The following is a 22,789-nucleotide window of genomic DNA, read 5'->3' on the forward strand; positions in this document are numbered from 1 at the left end:
GCATTTCAAAAAGCCTTGGATACTTTTCCATGTCAGAACATTTAGATCAATGTTATCTTCTTGAATAGTTGTACTATTATACAGTTGTAACAATTTATTTAATGACTTCTTTCTGATGAACATTTTGATTTTTTTCTGATTATTGCTGTTTATAAATTCCTCTGCAAGAAATATTATATACACTTTTCCAATTAATAATACCTTACTACAAGCCTCAATGTTTTCCATAAAGATATTACTGTTCTTAAAAATAAAAATCACTATCACCAAATAGTTATTTAGTTGTACCTAATGTATTTAACCCATGAACAGTTTAGATTTTAAATAAAAAAGTACTGAAGTGAAATTTAATAGCTAAAAAAGTCCCTCTAACATGAAAAATTAAAGAATGTTGCCAGTTTTATCAGTGCATTAGACATCCTATACTTGTTTTAAAACATGGATATTTTATTTATCATGCATTCAAAGATTTCATTTGAGTGGTTGTACACCATTGATTTGAAATTCTTCTTTTCCTCCTAACATATAATCTGGTAGGGTATTCAAGTAACAGCCACAACTCCATCAATGAGAGCTGTGAGATTTGAAACTGGATTGATTGAACTGGAACTTTCGAACCGACTTCAAACCAAAGCTTCACCAGGAAGTAGCAGCTATCTGAAACTATTTGGTAAATGCCAGGTGGATTTAAATCTGGCATTAGGACAAATTGTCAAACATCAGGTAAGTTCACAATCTGTTGATATTTGAACTGTGGCTTTTAAACTTAGCACATCAATTTCAACTACTTAAAGTATTAGTATACTTTCAAAAAACATTTAGTTTAAGTTCTTAAAATTTCTGATCATTAATTCTACTGAAAACTCATTTAAGACCTTACAATTTACCACGCATTGAGTATTTTGGTATATATTGTTGAATGGGTATTTAGTGGGAATGAAATCACATGAAATTTAATCCAGTATGTTCATAAATATTCATTTGCAATTTCTCTTGATTTCTTAAAACATTTTGTATTTCAATGCTCTGCACTAACATTGGTCAGTTCTTAAGTGTTACTAAGGTTCTTAGCGGCCCTATTTAATATTGGCAAGTTTTGTTTGTGTACCATAATGTTAAATAAATAAAGTTAAATATAAATAAACATATATATGTACGCACAGCAGTAAATCAGATTCTAATTTATAAAAATTAACTTTCAGAGCTCATCAAAGATTTTGTTGTTTTGGGGTTTTTTTGTTAAAAATTATTATGTAAATTTTAACTTTTTTTGCTGCTTTGATTTGAAGAACTGATTAAAAGAATACTAATCACATTTTCAGAATTGAATAGCTATATTAAACATCATGTGAGGGAAATAACTAAAAATTCCTTATCATCTTAGAAAACCAGTAAACACATTTTGAGAGGAGAGAGAATCTAATTATCTTGAAAAGGGTAATACATTGCCATTCAGAATATGGACTTATCCTAGCTTTTTTATGAACTTAATGCATGATTTCATATTTACTTCTTATATGCCTATTCATGTTGTATATTAATTTAAACTATTTATGGTACAGAGTATAAGGAATATATCATTGACAAGTGATATTGAGAAAAATGTACTAATGTAGTTCTTTTGGTGAACAATACTATTAATGGTATTAACACTTTGTTTTTTTTAATAAAACATTTTCCATTATTTAATTTTATTGAGCTTTGAATTTTATTTTAGGTTTATGAAGAAGCTGGTTCAGATTTTCATCAAGTTGCCTATTTTAAAACTAGAATTGGATTAAGAAATGCTCTCCGAGAAGAAATCAGTGGTTCTTCAGATAGGGAAGCTGTGCTTATTACTTTGAATAGACCAATTGTTTATGCACAGCCTGTGGCCTTCGATAGAGGTAAGATGCAGTCTATCAATACTACCTTTATGGATTTAGAAATGTTTTAGTACTACTCGGTAAAAAGTCACTTGTAGTTTATCTTGCCAGATAAAGTAATCTTGGTTCCAGGCTCTTCTGCTTCATGGCATTAAATGCATCATGCCAATCCCTTCTGGCCCATAAGGTTTCTGCTGAGAAGTCTGATCTTAGCCTGATGGACTTTCCTTTGTATGTGATCTTATTTCTCTCTCTGGGTGCTTTTAATAGTCTGTCTTTATTCTTGATCTTTGCCATTTCAATTACTATGTGTCTTGGTGCTGTCTTCCTTGGGTCCCTTGTGTTGGGAGATCTGTGGATCTCCATGGCCTGAGAGACTATGTCCTTCCCCAGATTGGGGAAGTTTTCAGCAATTACCTCCTCAAAGACACTTTCTGTCCCTTTCTCTCTCTCTCTTCCTCTTCTGGTATCCCTAAAATGCAAATATTGTTCCACTTGGATTGGTCACACAGTTCTCGCAATATTCTTTCATTCTTAGAGATCCTTTTTTCTCTCTGTGCCTCAGCTTCTTTGTATTCCTCTTCTCTAGTTTCTATTTCATTTACTGCCTCCTCCACCATATCCAACTTGCTTTTAATACCCTCCATCGTGCTCTTCAACGATTGGATCTCTGACCTGAATTCATTCCTGGGTTCTTGGATGTCTTTCCGTACGTCCATTAGAATGTTGATGATTTTTATTTTGAACTCCTTTCGGGAAGAGTCACGAGGTCCATATCATTTAAATCTTTCTCAGTTGTATTAATAATTTTAGTCTGGACAAGGTTCCTTTGGTGTTTCATGTTTGTATATGGTGCCCTCTAGTGTCCAGAAGCTGTAGTCTTTGGAGCTGTTCAGTCCCTGAAGCAATGTCGGAGGTCGCAGGGGAGCAGTACTGGTGCCTGGGGGGAGGAAAGAGCTGTTCCCCGCCTCCCGGCTGCTGTGCCTGTCTCCACTGCCTGAGCCAGTGGGCCGGGCACACAGGTATAAGTTTTTGTCCCAGAGCAGCCGGGTATGGATGTCTGCTTTCCACAAGCAGCCGGAATCCCAGTCTCCCCAGGAACTCTGTCTGCATTAACTTCCCAACCCAGTAGTCATGCGAGTCTCATGAAAGCACCATGAAATGTGGGTTTGTGCTCCCAGAGCAGATCTCTGGAGTAGGTATTCAGCAGTCCCAAGCCTTCCACTCTGTCCCTGCTCTGTTTCTCTTCCTCCCACTGGTGAGCTGGGGTAGGGGAAGGGCTTGGGTCCCATGGAGCCACAGCTCTGGTACATTACCCCGTTCGGTGAGGTCTGCTCTTTTCTCCAGGTGTGTGCAGCCTGACGCCGTCGTCTTTCCTGTTGCTCTCTCACGATTAGTTGCGCCAACTATATTTTTTAATTGTATCCAGTTTTAGGAGGAAGCCTCTGTCTCTCCTCGCACGCCGCCATCTTTAATCCTTTCCACTTGTAGTTTATCCATGTACATGTTTTATAGCTAAATGTCTCCTAAATCTGAAATGTGAGCATCCAAAAAAAGTTTCTTGCTTAGTCCCTTCAGTTTTTATTTTCTTACCTTTTTAAAGTTACTTGCTTTCTACATGGACATATAGGAAAGTCTGAATCAGAATTTTAATTGTAATGCTAAGGTTTTTAGTTTGAATAACCAGTGCATCCATTTGTTTTGTACTGTCTCCCATCATTAATTCTATAACCATTTATTGTGTACTGTCTAGAAGTAGAATATGAATATGGAAAAAATAATTTCTACCCTTAAGGAACTCTCAGTCCAGTAGGAAAGAGAGCAAAGTAGACTGCCAAGTAGAGTTAGAGATAAATGGTTAGTATCTGAGGGAGTCCTTGTCCTTGCGCGTGCTTTTTAGAAGAGAAACAAATCCTTGAGATTCAACTCGGAGTTAGAAGTTCACCAGTGAGACAAAGAAATGAAAGCTTATCTCATTTACCTTTGTTATGAAAGCCTAGGACAGTCCCTGGCATATAGTAAGAACTAAATAAATATTTGCCAATGAGACAGAATATGAATGAATATATATGAGCACAACATCCAAGAAAATATAGCAGCAGCTTTCATAAAAGAAAATGATGGGAAATAAGGCTGAAAAGATAGATAGGTCTAGTGTGTACTGGGCAAATACACATTAGAATTCTATTTTAAAAGTAATGAAGAGACATTTATGGAGTTATTTAAGATTAAAATTGTGAATAGGAATTGGCTGGTGATAAGATCAGTTTGTTAGAAAGCTGCCCTTTTGACAGTATAATGGATAACATTTTATTTTGCTAAATCCTATGCACATTTTTTTCTAGTCTCACCTTACATCTCATCAGCTTTCAACAACTCCTTAAAGTACTTCCTACTCTTTGTGTTCATGACCTGGCACTTGCTTTTCCTACTACTTCTCTGGCCTCTCCAGCTTTATCTCCTCTTTAGGCTTCTCCTTCTATATACTGTATTAAATGAAGGTTTCCTTAAGGTTTCATTCTTGCTACAAATTCATATGTCTTTGACCTCCCTCTCTAGGTCACAACTTCTAAATGTATATTCCTAGTATTATGTACCTCTCCTTCAGGAATTTTTAGCATTAGTAACAAGAAGCTCTACAGGGCCAGGTCATGTCTGGTTTTGTTTTTTATTCCATCCGAGTGCCTAGCATGTGGCATCTCACAAATAATTTGTTGAATGAATCAATGGACCAGAACTTTCTTCTTCCTTCGCCATTATGTAGTTTCCTGGTTTCTGCTTCTTTTTTTCATTTGTAAAGTTGACTGTATCCTCTTAGGTCCTTTCCAATTTTAATGGTACAGTTTTCTGGGAGTAACTTTTATTAATCAACAGGATTTTGCAGCTGTTGAGGTTTATTTGCCATATAGGTTTACAGTTTTGATTTTAGTTTTTCTGCCCTGTCTTAATTATCAAAAGCTGTGCTGTTCTGGCTGAATTATAAAGCTGCCTATGACAACTGGAATGAACAACGAATGGCTTTACATAAGGATATTCATATGGCTACGAAGGAAGTAGTAGATATGCTCCCCGGTATCCAGCAAACATCTGCCCAGGCCTTTGGGACTCTCTTCCTGCAGCTCACTGTGAATGACTTGGGGATCTGCCTGCCTATCACAAATACTGCACAGGTACAAAGAATTGAAGCATAGTCCAACATTGAAAACCAAACATTTCACTACAGTTCTGTGCATTTCTGGAGTGTAACAATATTTTTTTCCTAAGAACTGTTTGTAACTTGAGTTTAGTAAATAGTAAGATTGAACTTCTTCAACAGTTATTTCTTCCACAATGTGTTAAATAGGAATTGCATGAGACTTTTCCCTAAAGCATTTTGATGTGCCTCAGTACAGTGATGAATCTTAAAAATCTTATAAATATTAATTTTTACATTGAAAAAAGCAGCTGAGTGGCCAGAATCATTTTGTTGTCTTGAGTTGTTGGCATACATTTGTTAATAAAATAGAAACAAAAGGACATTTAAGAACACTATTTAATAATGTTTACTATCCTTATCCAAAATAGGGCAGGGGATTTTAAAATTGCTTTTAAATTGTAATATTGAATGGTCATGAAACTTACAAGTTATGTGTACTGGATAAAGCAAGAATTTTCTCTCGTAATATAGGATCAGTTCTCAGAAATACATATTTGCATGCTCATGTGTATGAAAGAGAAAAGGCTATGAACTCCTATCTGGCCAAGAAGTTACAATGATAGCAAATACAGAGGTCTTTGTTTAAATGTTGTAATTTACCTTAATCTGTAACCAGTTGTTGAATGAATTTACCTTTTAGTATTTTGTTTGGCCAGACAGTGAAGAAGAACTGTAGGTTAAGTGTTGGCAACATGTCGTGTATTTGCCTGAGTTCAAAATTGTATTTTTTTGATGGCATGATGGACAGAGCTCAGGAAGTCCATACACGCCAGGGATGGCTGTCAGAATGAGGATGTTCCCCACAACTAAAACTTGTTAGTGAAGCTTGAGATAGAAAAATAGATAATAAGCTTTTTGCAAGTTCAGTTAAAAGAAAAGTGCACATGGCAAATGCCTTTCCTTTGAACAATTTAATTTTTAAAAGTAGGCGTCCTTCTAAGCTGCTTTTAATGAAGCTTCTAGGCTTGACCCTTTCTTGACACTTTTCTTCCTAGGAAACCTATAAGGATTTCCAAATTTAAAGTCAACTTTTGTCTTATTTCTTCATTAATACATTTTGCAGTCTAATCACACTGGAGACCTTGACACTGGTTCTGCTTTAGTACTGACCATTGAAAGTACTCTCATCACTGCTTGTTCTTCAGAATCTCTGGTTAGTAAAGGGCATTTCAAAAACTTTTGTATCCGTTTTGCTGATGGCTTTGAGACATCGTGGGACGACTGGAAACCAGAAATTCGTGGGGATCTAGTAATGAATGCCTGTGAGTATCTTTTATTTTCTGTATGAGGTTTAGAATTTAAAAAAAATTTTTTTAAGTCTTCATTTGTAAAACTAAAGGATATTCAGATACAGGAATGTTAGAGTTTGTGAAATAAGGGCTAATCCTAGTTAAAAATAGAACATATTTGTGAAAAGCTACAGCTTTCAGTAGTTTGGGTAAGTAAACAAACTCATCATTCTTCTTGACGGTATACCATTTGAAGGTTTGCTTAGTCCCTCATTTTTCCTGTAATTGATTATTGATTGATCAGAAAAGGCATCTTTGTTCTTGGAATCAAAGGGGATCTTGGAAGACTATGATAAGTGTGTATGCAGTATATATACATACTATATATATATAAAACAGGTATATAACAGTATGTAACAGGTTCACCATAGAACAGGTTGTAGATAACCAGGAACAGGAATCCCAGTTGTAATTAATATTGACATGAATAAATAGTCCTTATCAGAAATCTTCACAAATAATCACTTTAGATGATTGTTACAGATATTTTTAAAGGTTACTATAAAAGTCTTTTTTTCTTAAAGTGAATTTAAAATTTTTATAAAGATGACATCTTTGCCATCATTATTTAATTATTCATTAAATTGGAAAGAATATATTTAGAAGCAAAGGAGAATACCCCTTTTTTAACAGTTTATTTTAAAGGGAAAATGCATAAGAACTATCTCTCACTCAAAATTAAAAACACATATTAAAAAATAGGAAGAATAACTCAGCACCTCTGTTTATTATACTAACAAAGCAGAACACTAACATGCTGATAACTGTGATACTCATAATTTATTTTGGGTTTTGGAGGGTATTAAATGACTTGTTTTTGTAACATGCTTATTGTTTGGTGTCTTGGGAGGGAGGTAAAGGAGGTCAAGTTGTTTTATTGACATAATAATTCCAAATTATAAAATGGGAAAATTAGTATACCACTTTGTAGTTTCAGTAGTAGTCAGTATATTGAGTAGAACTCTCATTTAATATTTTTGGAAAAAAGAGTTGAGTATAGGACAGAGAAATAAGGAACAGCAGAGCTTTGCTCTAGGATTTTTTTTTATAGATCATTTAAAAATCATACTCTATGTGACATTTCCTCTCTAGATGATAAAGTTTTTAGGGAAAAACAGTAAAAATTAGGAAGGACAATCTGTAGGAAGAGTTCAAAGGACCATGTAAATCAGATAGAAAACATTAGACCCTTTTCGTCAACATGTATGTAGAAAAATTATATCAAGCATTAGAGGGTTGAAAGACTCCAAGCTCTCTGTTAAACGCCTAGGTATACCGCATTTGGTATTAAGAGCAGGAAAATTTCCATCCTGGCTTCAGACTGATGGTTGCTCCAGCTCAGCACTCTGTCTGACCCAGAGACCGTGGGTCGGTCCTATGGGAAGGAGCCGAGTTGGTTCGTTCCTGCTCCTCCTTTAAGGATACAGATCTACTCTGAAAAGTCTTCGTGTTCCTAATTAATTTATCATGGCCCTGAAATCTATGAATTTATATTATCTTTTTTTCAAATGTTATTTTTAAAAGATCTCTGACATTTCTTGGGATGGGAAGTCCCCAAAATTTTCTACCCCTTTTTATTTACTAGTTTTTCCTTTCACTTGACCTCAGTCATGTCACTCAAAATTCAAAGTGTTTTTTTTTTCATTCTACCATTCTTAGAGTTGAAAGGGTAATCTACATTTCTTTTGTTCTGATTTATAGCTATGACTATAAAGATGAATTGGGTGATGTTCTACCCTAAAACAAGATCTAGTTATTTCTTGCTTAAAATTTGTATGTGGGGCACAGGTGTCATCTGGTTCAAAATCTAATTTAGATTTTAAAGTTGTTAGTACTATCTAAAAAAAAAAAAAAACACATAACAGAAGTAAGGTGTATTTCTATAATTCAGATTCTGGTAACATTTGAACACCAATTTAGGATATAGAGTGAATTGCAAAAGGACATTTTCTTTAAGATGTGTATCCTGTCAGAGTGAGACTGAAGTTTAGTTTCCACTAAGGATTAATGAGAAAGGGTCTTCTATCTTTAGTTTAAAACTAAAACTTAAAAAATTTTTGTTTAAAAGTTGTTTAAAGGATGATATGGCTTATTTAATTAACCTCTTTTTTTGAAGCTGAAGTTATCACATGAAGGTAAAGTGGTAGTGAATGTTTCAAAGTTAAAGCCAGATATGTTCTGGGGATAGGTCCAGGACCTTATGGGATTTACACCATGGCAGTCATGAAATGGTTTTCTCATGAAATGATCCTGTCAAAGGAAAAGACAAGGCTGATAAATTATGTGTGTTACCTAATGTGGCAGTGGTTAGTTACGAAAAAGTCACTTTCAAATCATTTTCATTCTCGAAGTGCCGTTCATCATCCATGATGACACAAATTGACACACCATCCAGAAACTAGAGTGCCAGAGTTGGCCAGGTGTTGCTACTCAAATAAGGAAGTTGCCTGCAGAATGTAAAGATAAAACTGCGGTTAAATTCTCCAAATCGTAGAATAAAATTGTGCACTATGAAATAGATACTACAAGTCATCTAAGATAGCCCTTTCATTCTGAAGGTTAGAAACTGAACCCTAGGGAGGCTAGTGATCCTTTTTATATTTAGATAACAATCTCTGGGTGAAAATATGCAGTACAATATTTAATCATAAGTGTAATTTCATTGAAAACTATTTTGGGGGTATTTGTGTTCAGGTGTAGTTCCAGATGGCACCTATGAAGTATGTTCCAGGACTACAGGACAAGCAGCTGTCGGTAAGTTCACATTTGGTAATACCTGTGCTACATTATCACATAGAATTCTGCCTTTATGTATATTATTTATGCCTTTATATTAATAGTGACAGGATCTTTAAACTAATTCTGGTGTTCCTTAATTTTTAAAAACTATTTTTCAATAATACCACATACTTATTTAATAATTAATTAGACACCTGCTGTGTGCAAGCTATACAGCAAAACTTTTTGGGAAAGACAAAGATAAATAAGGTATACTTTTTACTCTACATAAATTTAAGTTCTGATGTATGGGGTATGGAGAGAGACTCAATAATAAGGGTAAATGTAAATAACCACATTGTTTTCCTTGTATATCAACGATATCTTAAGAGTGTATATCAATTACACCTTAATAAAAAAAAATCCTAATGTATTTAAGGCTGTGCATCATAATTAAAATGTAATAAGTGATAAATTCAATAAAATACAAAATTCCAATTACTATTGAAAGTTATAGGAGGGAGAGAAAATTTCCAGATTTGAAAGGATACTACGATCAGAGAAAAGTTAATGGATGAACAAGCATTTAAACAGGGACTTAAAAGATAAAATAATTTCTTAAGCAAAAACTGGAATGAGTCAGAAAAAAATCTCTGAGTCAGAAAAAACTTCAGGCAGAGAGAATAATACCAGTCCTGGTGTCAAAAGACAGACATTGTCGTTGTCCAAATTGGCTTCTGAACAGACTTATGTGAAAAATAAGATGAGAAAAATGTTAAATCCAAAATTAAGGAGTTTGCACTTGACTTGGTAGACAGTGGGAAAGCAATTGAATACCTTTTTAGCAAGAAAGCAGATACTTTCAAGGATTCTCTCTAGAAACAGGTTAGGATATAACTACGGAAGGTGTAACTTGTCTTAACTAAGATGATAGCATCGTGTAAATTTTTATTATTTTGCTTGGCATAAAATTAGGGTACACTAAAGGGAGATACTTAAGAGCTTTTAAAGTGTTGAGAGGGTAGAAGCTGATTAAGGTTAGATTTCCTTTCTCTTTACCCTTTTTGTCCCCAAGCCTAGCCACAGTGGTCATAAATATATTGTGTTGGAAAGTACCAAAGCTGACAGTCCACTCTGACAGAGAAGTGAAATGGTTGGGAAATTTCCAGCAGTGATGTTAGAAGGAAAGGGTGGTGAGTGGGATGAACATATTGAGAGAAAGGTTATGTAGAAGTTTTTGTCAGGACTCTTGTTTGTAAGTGACAACCTGCTCACTGGCTTAACCAAAAGGAGGAACTTATTAAAAGGTATTTGCAGAGCACAATTAAACTTAGGAATAGCTATCTCAGTGAAGAAAAGGAACCAGGTCATGTCAGCAGCCCTCAGGAAGTGCTGGAACCAAGATCCCAACTGTCACCAGGACTCTTTCCAGCCCTTGTCTTTGCTGCGCTCTGGCTGCTTCATTTTTGCTTCCTGCTTACCTCCTTACACATGGCAGGAGACATGTCTGCTAGCATCTCTTGTGCCTCCTTTCTTTGCCCTTATTACTGGAGAGGGACCCATCTTTTCTGAAGTTCCGGGAAGACTCTTAGTTTTCCAACTTTGACACTCAGCCCGACCAAATATCTAAATAATTATGGCTTTAAGAGTGAAGGTCATGGCAGTCCCTAGTCTAGCCAGGGAGGGTAGACTAGTTGGGGGCAGGAAGAAGAAGGATTCCAGAGCCCATGGGAACAAGAAGGGTGGTACACAAAGGAAACTAGATGCACACTGTGCAGTAGGTAAATCAGTCCCATAGTCTGATGTATCTGACAGACCTAGCTGTGGGCGACATTAGTTATTACACAAGGCCATTCTCCACTTTATTCCTTAAACGTAGAAGCAATTTAAATTTCAATACTCAATATCTACCAAAAATGCCATGTCTTTATTTAAACAGAAAGCAGTAGTGCAGGAACCTGGACACTCAATGTATTGTGGAAAATGTGTGGGATTGATGTCCACATGGATCCTAACATTGGCAAAAGACTTAATGCTCTGGGCCATACCCTTACTACACTGACGGGAGAGGAAGACATAGATGACATTGCTGATTTAAATTCGGTGAACATCGCTGACCTGTCAGATGAGGATGAAGTTGATACTATGTCTCCCACTATCCATACAGTAAGTAAACTCGCTATTAGACTTTTTCAGAACTGCCTTTTACACTAAGATAAGAATATTATTAAGTCAGTGTTATTTATCATATTGTAGTTGCTAATTGTGGAGGAAGGAAGGGAGTGGTGGTTTTGTGGGTCTGCATTTCAATATATTGTTTTCAAATTTCATAATGTCATTTAATTGAGTTCCTTGTTTCATAATGACTGTTGACCAACTTGTACCTTAACCTACAGGTGATGTGCTAACATTAAAAGCAAAGTGCAAACAAATCTGTAGAATAGAAAGTAGGTTAGTGGTTGCCTAGGGCTGAAGAGCCAGGGAGGCTGGAAGGGGGAATGGGGAAAGACTGCTGATAGTTAGGAGGTTTCATTTAGGGGATGATGGAAATGTTTCTAACAGATTGCAGTGATGGTTGCACAACTTTGTGAATATACTAAAAAACACTGAATTATACATCTTAAAAGTGAATTTTATGGCATGTGAAATATATCTCAGTAAAGGTGTTAACAAACTCAAAAGCAAAGTGCATGCATGTAAAATGAAATACACATTTTAAAAACAAGTATTTCCATCTATACATTGTATAGTATCAAATTTTTGATAGCTACAGTTGCTCTCTGCTTTCTTCCACTGATTTTTTAAAAATATTTAAGCATCTTTTAATTCTTGTATTATGAAATAGTTTTGTTCTAGGAAAGAATTTTTTTAAAAAATTAATGTTGCTGTTTATCATTTAGAGTTCAGATGGAAGTTCAGTAAGTGGAGATGGCCACAAGCTCACCTTTGGGCAGCGACTTGTAAATCACCTGCTAGGCCTGACGCCCCCAAATCAGCGCTATTCTGTTCCTGCAGAGTATCTATGTGACACAGAGATGAGGGGCTCTCCACAGTATAGCCAGTCCCATTTGAAAACATGCAGAGCTCACTCATGGGGAAACGTAGGTAGCAACTAAATAGATTCCTTATGAAAATGAAGGGATTTGAATCATTGGAGAATTCCAATCATCTTATTTCCTATAGATGGCTTTGATTCTTGCATGCTTCCTTTGATTGAAGGTGTTATTTTGTAATAGTATAGATTAGCAATGTGACCTGCAGGTGCTAGCGACTAACATGCTTTTGATTTTTCAGGAAGCTATAGATTATCGAAGACAAGGAGCATCTTGTAGCCAGCTGGGAGAATTTAGAGGAAGAAAAATTATGAAGCGTATAGTGGATATCAGAGAACTGAATGAACAGGCCAAAGTAATAGATGATCTTAAGTATGTATGATGAATTTAACTTAATATAGTATTCCCTACTAATAGAATCATGGAATTTTAAATGTGAGAGAAACTGGACTTGGGTCATTACAACCCCTTACAACTCATTACATGAGATTACCAGGTCCCGGAAAGTTTGGTAATTTGCCTGAGAGTATACATTTATTAGTGACGAAGTTAGGCCTGATATCCTTGTCTAGTGCTCTTCACAATTCCCATTTCTAAGCAGTTAATAACCCATTTTATATCACTACACCTATCTCTATATGTCTATATGCAGTTACATGTATCTTCACATGCATATATATGGATTAGTCTTTTGCTAACATTAGTATTTCTGGAATGCACATTTTTAAGAGAAGAAACCAATTTAGCATTTATTTAGTATCTATTGTAAATCTGACATCTCAATTTAATCCTCACCGTACTTCTTTGAGATTAGATGGCATTATCCAAACTGTAGGTAAGAAAACTAGCTTGGATTAGTTAAAGAACTGGAATTTGAACTTATGTGTCTATACTCAAAGTTCATGTTTTCTTTGCCTTCCTGTACTAGCAGTTCTCAAAACTGAGTTTGGGGTAGGGTGAGTCAAGAATAGGAAGTAAGTGATAGTATTAATTTCTTTATCTGTTGCCTACTGAAAGGTAGTAACTAAGTAATATTTCCCCTATAAGACTAAATACTCTTCTTGCCAAACTTCGAAACTTTTGTTTTACCCAAACGGTGAGCCGGGCCTCATCTTTTCTGATCTTCACACACCTGTGTACCTGTGGTTTTTTGAATCTAAGGACTTTACACAAATACATGCATTTTGTTCAATGAAAGGTATTGACTAAAAACTTGTCTGCAAATTATCATACCATGATTTGCATTTAAGTTTGAGTTTTGTTCTCAGGGATTAAAAATGACTTGAAGCAAAATATACTTCTTTCCCTAAAAATCTTAATTGAGACTTAAAATATGTAGAAATTTTCATACAGACAGTCTTCTGCAGAGTGGGCCCATAGCTTTCATGAGATTGTCAGAGATTTTTGATGCAGTGATGAGTAAGGTTCATCTCCTAGAATGTTTGAGTTTTTGTTTTTTGTTTTTTTTCAGTTTGCCAGATAGAAGTGTTAACCTTATGGAAATTTTGGCTTGTCTATACATAATCTTTGATTATTCTGCTAAGTAAAGAATTTAAAAGGAGCAAAGTACAAATAGATCTTACTTTTTATGTCTTTAAACTAATTGCCATATTTGTTTTGCCTACAGAAAATTAGGTGCAAGTGAAGGAACTATAAACCAGGAAATTCAGCGTTATCAACAATTAGAATCTGTTGCTGTGAATGACATTCGAAGAGATGTCCGTAAAAAATTAAGGAGATCCAGTATGCGAGTGAGTAAACATTTAAGAAGAATATTACTACTGTTTGTTGTTTACTTCATGTAACTTTATCATGGTGTTTATATTGCTCTCTTTCTGCACCTGTTGCTGGTGATAATACTACCTGATTTGTACATTTCATACCTACTCTGTATCAGGCACTGTTTAAAGCATTTTACATTTAACAACCCATTAAATCTTTAAAACAGCGCTGTAAGGTAGCTTGTATTATTTTACCCATTTTAAAGATGAGGAGACTGAGACACAGAGAGGGCAAGTAGTTTGACCAAGATATACAGCCACTAATCCCAGGGGAGCCAAGAGTCAAATCCTACCAGTGAGACTCTACAGTCTATGCCCTTAGCCACTGTGTTATGTCTGCCTTTCATGACAGTCTCTAACTCAAAGGTGAAGTTTTCTGAGAAATCCATTCTACCCTGTCCCATTTTTCACAGCTGCCTTTGCCTCTCAGCACCTGTATACTCTCAGCATTTTATTCTTATCTTTATTATTTGCATGTTTTGTTGCCCTTACTGGAGTTTGAGTCTCTTAAAGAACAAGTTTTTTATCTTTGACACCACTACCTACCATGTTTTTTGGAATTTAGTCCAGTTGCTAAAAACTGAAATGATTATATAGATAGACTAAAAACATATAGAAAAATAAGTCTAAAACTTATTCAAATGAAAGTAGGTTGCTTTGGGTCAAGGTGGTCTTGTTAGTAGGAAAACTACTTTTTTAAACAAGATGAATGAGTTCTTAGTTTTCTTCTGTTTTTTTTTTTAGATAATCAGCAGACCTCCGCCCAACCCCCCATTAGTTACCAGAATACGGTTTTTGGGTAATTCCTCAAGACATAAGAAACACATTCAGTCAGAGGAAGGCGGGGGGAGTTGCAGAGATCCAGGGTTCATTGCCTTGAACTTTTTCTCCTTAATCACTCCCAAACTGTCAGACAACCTAGTTTGAGTACTGTTCTAAATTACTTATTTAGATTAAAGATAAAACCCAACTTGAGTTATTAATCACTGGTTTCTGATAGTAATAAACAGGCAGTGATGATCTGTGGTACATAATTCTGTGTTTAAGATTTTTGCCACTGTGTACCTAACAGTTATGCAGTGTGATTAAAATATTGGTTGTGATACTCTTTGTAAGGTAGTTTACACTTGGTAGGTAATTGTTACAAATAAAATTAGGTACAGAGGACTAGGAAAATTACTGAAATTACATTTGTGTTCTTACCATTTGTTATTTCCCCCTCAATTCCCTTTCAGCCTTCTTATATTCCAAATTTCCATTGTATTGGAATCTTTTTAATATCTAGCTCCCAGGTACAAATTTGGAGAAGAGGGCTTTGGAGACAGAGTGTTGAAGTCACCCCTTCCTTTCCTTTGCTGTAATAAAGAGTTCTGTCACAGGCCTGCCCTTGGGTGGTCCCAGAGATGACTGGAAGTCGCTTCCCCCAACCTTCTTTCCTTCTCTCCCCCTAGCCTTTCCTGGTCTCCCATTTCCCCCCTCCTAACTTTCTCCCGGAATCCTTCCTTTTATTCTCATTTTCCTTTTTCCTTTTTGTTCCCTTTCTTCTCATCATATTTCTTATAGTATTTCTACCCCTTCCTGCTACTCCCACTCTTTTTCTTGTATGTTCTCAGGCCAGCTTGATGGCTCATATTTTCATTCCTGACATTAGAACTAAAGAGTAGCTGATTCCTGCTCTACTTCCATTCATCTATATTGCTAAGTGACAATTTAAAGTAACTTGTAATTGACCTGTGGAAAACAATCTACCTTGTTTAAAGTAGACTATTTTAACTCTAGTTAGAAATTACAGTAATAAACTTGTAGTCAGACATTACAACAATGAACAACTGCCTAAAGTCACCCTTTTTCTTTCCTGTTTCATTAGGCTGCTTCCCTAAAGGATAAGTGGGGTTTGGGTTACAAACCAAGTTACAGCAGATCAAAAAGCATTTCTGCTTCTGGAAGACCACCTCTGAAGCGAATGGAAAGGGCAAGGTAATACATATTTCAACCAATGAAACAAGTAATAAAGTAGTAAGATTAATTATATATATTATCTATTACTATGTTATATGTATTTATACAATTGTAATTTATTTTATAATTACCTATATTGTTTATAATATATATTATATACATTTATATAACATAAATATATAATTATTTTATAATCATGTTGATTATAAAATAAATAGTAAAATAACTGACTCCTTCACCACAGTCGCTTAATTGTTTATTGAGTTCTAATTGGGGAAATTGCAAAATTACAACAGCAAAAATGGATTTTATTGATAGTCAAATACCAGTAATTGTGGATACTGTCAAACTAAGAAGTTTATTTGAGGATTTCCTCTATCACATTTATATCACAATCATTGTATGCTTTTAAGTAATGAAGTACATTTCTAGACAAATTTATGTGTAAACTTAAAGACTACCCAAAGAAATGTATATGTGTATAGTAGTAACTGCTTAGTAGTGCTCTAAATTTTGTTATTTTAGAAAAGGTGTGATTACATATTTAGCATATGAAAAAATGGAAATTTTATCTATATGTGTAAAGAAAAATACTGTTTTAGTAGTAAATGAGCACTTTAAAATAGAAGTATAAATTCTTTTTAATATGGCTTAGTTTTGGAAAATATGTTAATCCAAACATTGAATATTATTTTATGAAATGTTAAAGATTAAGAATTAGAATACCAGAAATCCTTGGGTAAGGTAAATATTTAGAAATAGAATGTTTGTGTCATCAATCACACTTCTATAATGTCCAGGGATTTTTTTATTAAACAAAAATATTAATGTTTTCTATTTATAATTTACTTACAGTTCCCGTGTAGGAGAAACTGAGGAACTCCCAGAAATCCGTGTGGATGCAGCATCTCCTGGACCCAGAGTAACTTTCAATATCCAAGATACAGTAAGAAACTTATTGTTACAGATATACAGTGCCAAACAACTTTTAGTGATGACAAAATTATAGTAGTTAATCAGTTTCAAAATACAAATTCCTACAGACGATCAAAGTGGGTTATGACAGGTAGAGTGTCTGCATTACCACATAGCAAGGCACGGCCCACACACCAACACTTGGGAGCCCTACCGCAGGGGGGTACTGTTGTATATAGAATAAAGACTCCATACCTCTTCTTGCTCTTAGGTAAAAATGTTTGGTTGAAAAATTTTTCTTTCAAGTGCAAATCCACATTAAATTAGGTCTTTTGCACAAATGTAGATGTGAAACGTTTATACCTTAGTATTTATGTATTGCATTATTTCTGTATTGTAGTTCAGAATATATAGAGATAATAGTATCTAAAAGTAAATAGGTCAGCTTCAAAGTTGTATTCTAATTTTAGAGTATGTTAAAATTTATTTGTTTTCTGTATATTTGTTTAAACCATTGTTTTTAAAATTTTTTTTCATGAGTTTTTGTAAATTTTCTTATTTTAATTAAGTCGAAAAAGACAGTATGGGGAAGTACACCACAATCCAGCTGTCCTGGGGAAGGGTATTTTCAGGTACTTATTAAGAATAATGTAAATTTTGCTTTAAAACTAATTAACCATCCTGAAAAATCTGCTTTCAAACTATCTTTTTCTTATTTTGTTCTAAATTTGGGCCTCAAAAATATTTTATATAAAGTTTTAGAATTGCTTGAATTCTTTTTTATCATGTATGTTTTATTTTTAAGCTCTCATATGAATGTTTTTGTTCTATATTTGGCATAGTTTAATATTATTTAATCTCCAAAATTAAAAAAAAAGACTAAATCAGCTTACTCAACCAAATCAAAACCAAAATCTGCAGTGTATAAGTTATTTGCTAATCCGTAAGTGAATCTTTTTTCCTGCATGCAACCACAAAGTAAATCTTTTATTTAAAAAAGGTAACTAAATCAAACTTAGAATCAAACCTATCTCAGAATAACAAATTAATCACTGAGTATTATTTATTTGAGCCAAGTGGTATAAAAAACCAAGTATAAGAACAATCTGAAAAATCATTCTCATGTTAAAAGTTGTGGGAAATGTGCTACACTTATCATTTATAAATTGAATTAACATTTTTATGAGTCAAATATTTTCCCTAAACATGTTTTAACAGTAAAATTGAATTTAAAAATTTATCCTTATATTAGCTATATAAATCTTTGTCTAAAAGTTTTCTGTCAAGTTACATTTAAAAACTGGCACTTATTCCACATATATTTTGTTCCCCTTTCCCCACTCTTAAAGTGAGATTCTCTCTATATATCACAGTTACACTAAATTTAGTAAAATTGAATTTTGTTTTAGACTATTAGATTATAATAGTGAGCTTGATAAAAATGTACTTTTTTTTCTAAAAATGAACTTGGAAATAAATGAATTACTACGAGTTGGATGGATTTCACTAACTGACTTTTTTTCTGTCCAACATTTATGGTTATTGAGATATAATTGACATCTACCATTATATTAGTTTCAGGTGTTCAGTGTAATGATTCAATGGATGTATATTTGAGAAACGATTAAGTAATCCTTCAAGGCATTAACATTTGAATTGATTCAGTCCTATTTTTAAATAGCAGTGTATGCTATTTATAAAAAATAGTACGTAAAAATAATAAATTACAAAAATAGAATAAAGCATAGTTAAACATAAAATAAATATAAAACAAAGGGACATTTACTTACATAAACTCTTACCCACAGTTTTAAAAATTGAAGATATTCTGATAAATAAAATCTGATTTACTTAATTACTAAATAACATATATTATAAAAAATGAAAAAAAGCTAGATTTTCTACCTGTTTGAAATCTCAATTTTAGGATTTCACTATCTAACAGTAGCATCAGTAAATTGAATTACCTTGCCCATTACACTTTGCAGAGAGGCTTATCGCATTCTCAAAGGGTATTCAAGCAAGTCTCAGAATTAGGAATCAAAATTAGGTCACAGGAAAGTTGTTTGGTTTTTTTGGCCTACCTAAGTGCAATGGCCTGGTACAATTATCAGTTAGTAATATGATGTTTATACAAACTACTCACCTTAAAATATAGCATTCTTAAGTTCGACTGATTGATACTTTTAGTTATGTAATTATTTGCACATCTTTCTTTTGCCTGTTAGGGGCTCATTTTTAAAAGCTATATCCACAAAAGCCCCTAGAAGCATGAAGTACATCTGTTCTCACACTGCATGCTGTCAGTCACTAACATGCTTTCTTGCTCTTCGGATTTACCATTGATCACATTGTTTCTTTGTCTCTGCAGCATGATTAACTTATGCTTTAAAGAATTACATGTACTAATTAATATGATATGTATTTATCCAAAGTATAACTTCACTAATTTTTAGTGTGTCAGTGGTGTGGCTTTCTGTGGCCTGACCGTCTGCTTCCTTCCTTGGTGTGCCATTTCATATATCTGATCTTTCTTCCAATTCAGAGTGAGAAAATTCAACTCAGAGAATTTTTAAATGTTTAAACATTTATTTTTCCTTTTTTTAAATTTTTTTAATTAAGAAGAGATCTGTATTATCCTGATTCATGTTTCCTCTTTTTACAATCAGTTTCCAGAGGAGACAGAACTGGACCTTCTCTCAGTAACCATCGAAGGTCCATCCCATTACTCGTCAAACAGTGAAGGCTCATGTTCTGTGTTCAGTTCCCCCAAAACTCCGGGAGGTTTCCCACCAGGCATTCCTCTCCAACCTGAAGAGGGCCGACGGGATGACAGTTTGTCTTCTACTAGTGAAGATTCTGAGAAGGATGAAAAGGATGAAGAGCATGAGAAAGAAAGATTTTATATATACAGGAAACCCTCGTGAGTAGCCTTTTGTTTTGAGATCCTTATGTCGTCTCAGAATCTAGAAGTGAGCTGCAAGCATTATAAGTTACTTTTTTATTTTGTTTTGTTTTTTATTTTGTTATCATTAATCTACAATTACATGAACAACATTATGTTTACTAGGCTCCCCCCTTCAGCAAATCCCCCCCACAAACCCCATTACAGTCACTGTTCATCAGCATAGTAAGATGCTGTAGAATCACTACTTGTCTTCTCTGTGTTGGACAGCCCTCCACATGCCCCCCACCCCCACATTACACATGCTAATCGTAATGCCCCGTTTCTTTTTCCCCGCCCTTATCACTCCCTTCCCACCCATCCTCCCCAGTCCCTTTCCCTTTGGTAAGTGTTAGTCCATTCTTGGGTTCTGTGATTCTGCTGCTGTTTTATTCCTTCAGTCTTTCTTTTTTCTTATACTCCACATATGGGTGAACTAAGCTGGTACTTGTCTTTCTCCACTTGGCTGATATCACTGAGCATAATATCCTTTAGCTCCATTCATGTTGTTGCAAATGGTAAGATTTGTTTTCTTCTTATGGCTGAATAATATTCCATTGTGTATATGTACCACATCTTCTTTATCCATTCATCTACTGATGGACACTTAGGTTGTTTCCATTTCTTGGCTATTGTAAATAGTGCTGCGATAAACATAGGGGTGCATCTACCTTTTCCAAACTGGGCTGCTGCATTCTTAGGGTAAATTCCTAGAAGTGGAATTCCTGGGTCAAATGGTATTTCTATTTTGAGCTTTTGAGGAACCTCCATACTGCTTTCCAAAATGATTGAACTAATTTACATTCCCTCCAGCAGTGTAGGAGGGTTCCCCTTTCTCCACAACCTCGCCAACGTTTGTTGTTTTTTGTCTTTTGGATGGTGGTGATCCTTACTGGTGTGAGGTGATATCTCATTGTGGTTTTAATTTTCATTTCTCTGATGACTAGCGATGTGGAGCATCTTTTCATGTGTCTGTTGGCCATCTGAATTTTTCTTTGGAGAACTGTCTATTCAGCTCCTCTGCCCATTTTTTAATTGGATTATTTGCTTTTTGTTTGTTGAGGTGCACGAGCTCTTTATATATTTTGGATGTCAACCCTTTATTGGATCTGTCATTTATGAATATATTCTCCCATACTTTAGGGTTCCTTTTTGTTCTATTGGTGGTGTCCTTTGCTGTACAGAAGCTTTTCAGCTTGATATAGTCCCACTTGTTCATTTTTGCCTTTGTTTCCCTTGCCCGGGGAAATATGTTCATGAAGAAGTCACTCATGGTTATGTCCAAGAGATTTTTGGCTATGTTTTTTCTAAAAGTTTTATGGCTTTTTGCTTGACTTACATTCAGGTCTTTGATCCATGTCGAATTTACTTTTGTGTATGGGGTTAGACATTGGTCCAGTTTCATTCTCATACATGTAGCTGTCCAGTTTTGCCAGCACCATCTGTTGAAGAGACTGTCATTTCCCCATTGTATGTCCATGGCTCCTTTATCAAATATTAATTGACCATATATGTTTGGGTTAATGTCTGTAGTCTCTATTCTGTTCCCCTGGTCTGTGGGTCTGTTCTTGTGCCAGTACCAAATTGTCTTGATTACTGTGGCTTTGTAGTAGAGCTTGAAGTTGGGGAGCGAGATCCCCCCAACTTTAATCTTCCTTCTCAGGATTGCTTTGGCTATTCAGGGTCTTTGGTGTTTCCCATATGAATTTTTGAACTGTTTGTTCCAGTTCGTTGAAGAATGCTGTTGGTAATTTGATAGGGATTGCATCAAATCTGTATATTGCTTTGGGCAGGAAGGCCGTTTTCACAATATTAATTCTTCCTAGCCAAGAGCATGGGATGTGTTTCCATTTGTTAGTGTCCTCTTTAACTTCTCTTAAGAGTGTCTTATAGTTTTCTGGGTATAGGTCTTTCACTTCTTTGGTTAGGTTTATTCCTAGGTATTTCATTCTTTTTGATGCAGTTGTGAATGGAATTGGTTTCCTGATTTCTCTTTCTATTAGTTCATTGTTAGTGTATAGGAAAGCCACAGATTTCTGTGTGTTAATTTTGTATCCTGCAACTTTGCTGAATTCCGATATTAGTTCAAGTAGTATTGGAATGGAGTCTTTAGGGTTTTTTATGTACAATATCATGTAATCTGGAAATAGTGACAGTTTAACTTCTTTACCAATCTGGATTCCTTGTATTTCTTTGTTTTGTCTAATTGCCGTGGCTAGGACCTCCAGTACTATGTTGAATAACAGTGGGGAGAGTGGGCATCACAGTCTTGTACCCGATCACAGAAGAAAAGCTTTCAGCTTCTTGCTGTTCAGTATGATGTTGGCTGTGGGTTTATCATATATGGCCTTTATTATGTTGAGGTACTTGCCCTCTATACCTATTTTGTTGAGAGTTTTTGTCATGACTGGATGTTGAATTTTGTTTAATGCTTTTTCACCATCTATGGAGATGATCATGTGGTTTTTGTCCTTTTTTTTTATGTGGTGCATGAATTCGAGTTGCTAATATTTTGTTGAGTATTTTTGCATCTACATTAATCAGGGATATTGCTCTGTAATTTTCTTTTTTGGGGGTTTTTGCCTGGTTTTGGTATTAGGATGATGTTGGCTTCATAGAATAAGTTTGGGAGTATTACCTCCTCTTCTATTTTTTTGGAAAACTTTAAGGAGAATGGGTATTATATCTTCTTTGTGTGTCTGATAAAATTCCAAGGTAAATCTATCTGGCCCAGGGGCTTTGTTCTTGTGTAGTTTTTTGATTACCGATTCAATTTCTTTGCTGGTAATTGGTTTGTTTAGATTCTCTGTTTCTTCCTTGATCAGTCTTGGAAAGTTGTATTTTTCTAGGAAGTTATCCATATCTTCTAGGTTTTCCAGCTTGTTAGCATATAGGTTTTCATAGTATTCTCTAATAATTCTTTGTATTTCTATGGGGTCCGTCGTGATTTTTCCTTTCTCGTTTCTCATTCTGTTGATGTGTGTGGATTCTCTTTTTCTCTTACTCAGTCTGGCTAGAGGCTTGTCTATTTTGTTTATTTTTTCAAAGAACAAGCTCTTGGTTTCATTT

At 34.8% G+C, this 22,789-nt stretch overlaps 1 protein-coding gene across 4 annotated transcripts in view; it reads left to right on the top strand.

Annotated features, from left to right (window-relative positions):
* Positions 1-22,789, top strand: part of BLTP1 (bridge-like lipid transfer protein family member 1) — a 216,933-nt gene that overhangs the window by 156,123 nt on the left and 38,021 nt on the right. For 2 of the 4 annotated variants that reach the window (XM_057502585.1, XM_057502586.1), the window contains 13 exons: positions 538-723; positions 1,718-1,886; positions 4,824-5,035; positions 6,125-6,323; positions 9,045-9,104; positions 11,008-11,234; positions 11,969-12,169; positions 12,363-12,493; positions 13,749-13,872; positions 15,770-15,879; positions 16,717-16,807; positions 17,346-17,408; positions 19,446-19,699. In XM_057502585.1, the coding sequence (XP_057358568.1) occupies positions 538-723; positions 1,718-1,886; positions 4,824-5,035; positions 6,125-6,323; positions 9,045-9,104; positions 11,008-11,234; positions 11,969-12,169; positions 12,363-12,493; positions 13,749-13,872; positions 15,770-15,879; positions 16,717-16,807; positions 17,346-17,408; positions 19,446-19,699 (2,027 nt within the window). The remainder of the gene's footprint in view (positions 1-537; positions 724-1,717; positions 1,887-4,823; positions 5,036-6,124; positions 6,324-9,044; positions 9,105-11,007; positions 11,235-11,968; positions 12,170-12,362; positions 12,494-13,748; positions 13,873-15,769; positions 15,880-16,716; positions 16,808-17,345; positions 17,409-19,445; positions 19,700-22,789) is intronic. The other 2 variants (XM_057502588.1, XM_057502589.1) reach the window with 2 other exon arrangements.

Source organism: Manis pentadactyla, chromosome 5, assembly GCF_030020395.1.
Source record: "Manis pentadactyla isolate mManPen7 chromosome 5, mManPen7.hap1, whole genome shotgun sequence".
In the NCBI taxonomy this organism is placed as follows: Eukaryota; Metazoa; Chordata; class Mammalia; order Pholidota; family Manidae; genus Manis; species Manis pentadactyla.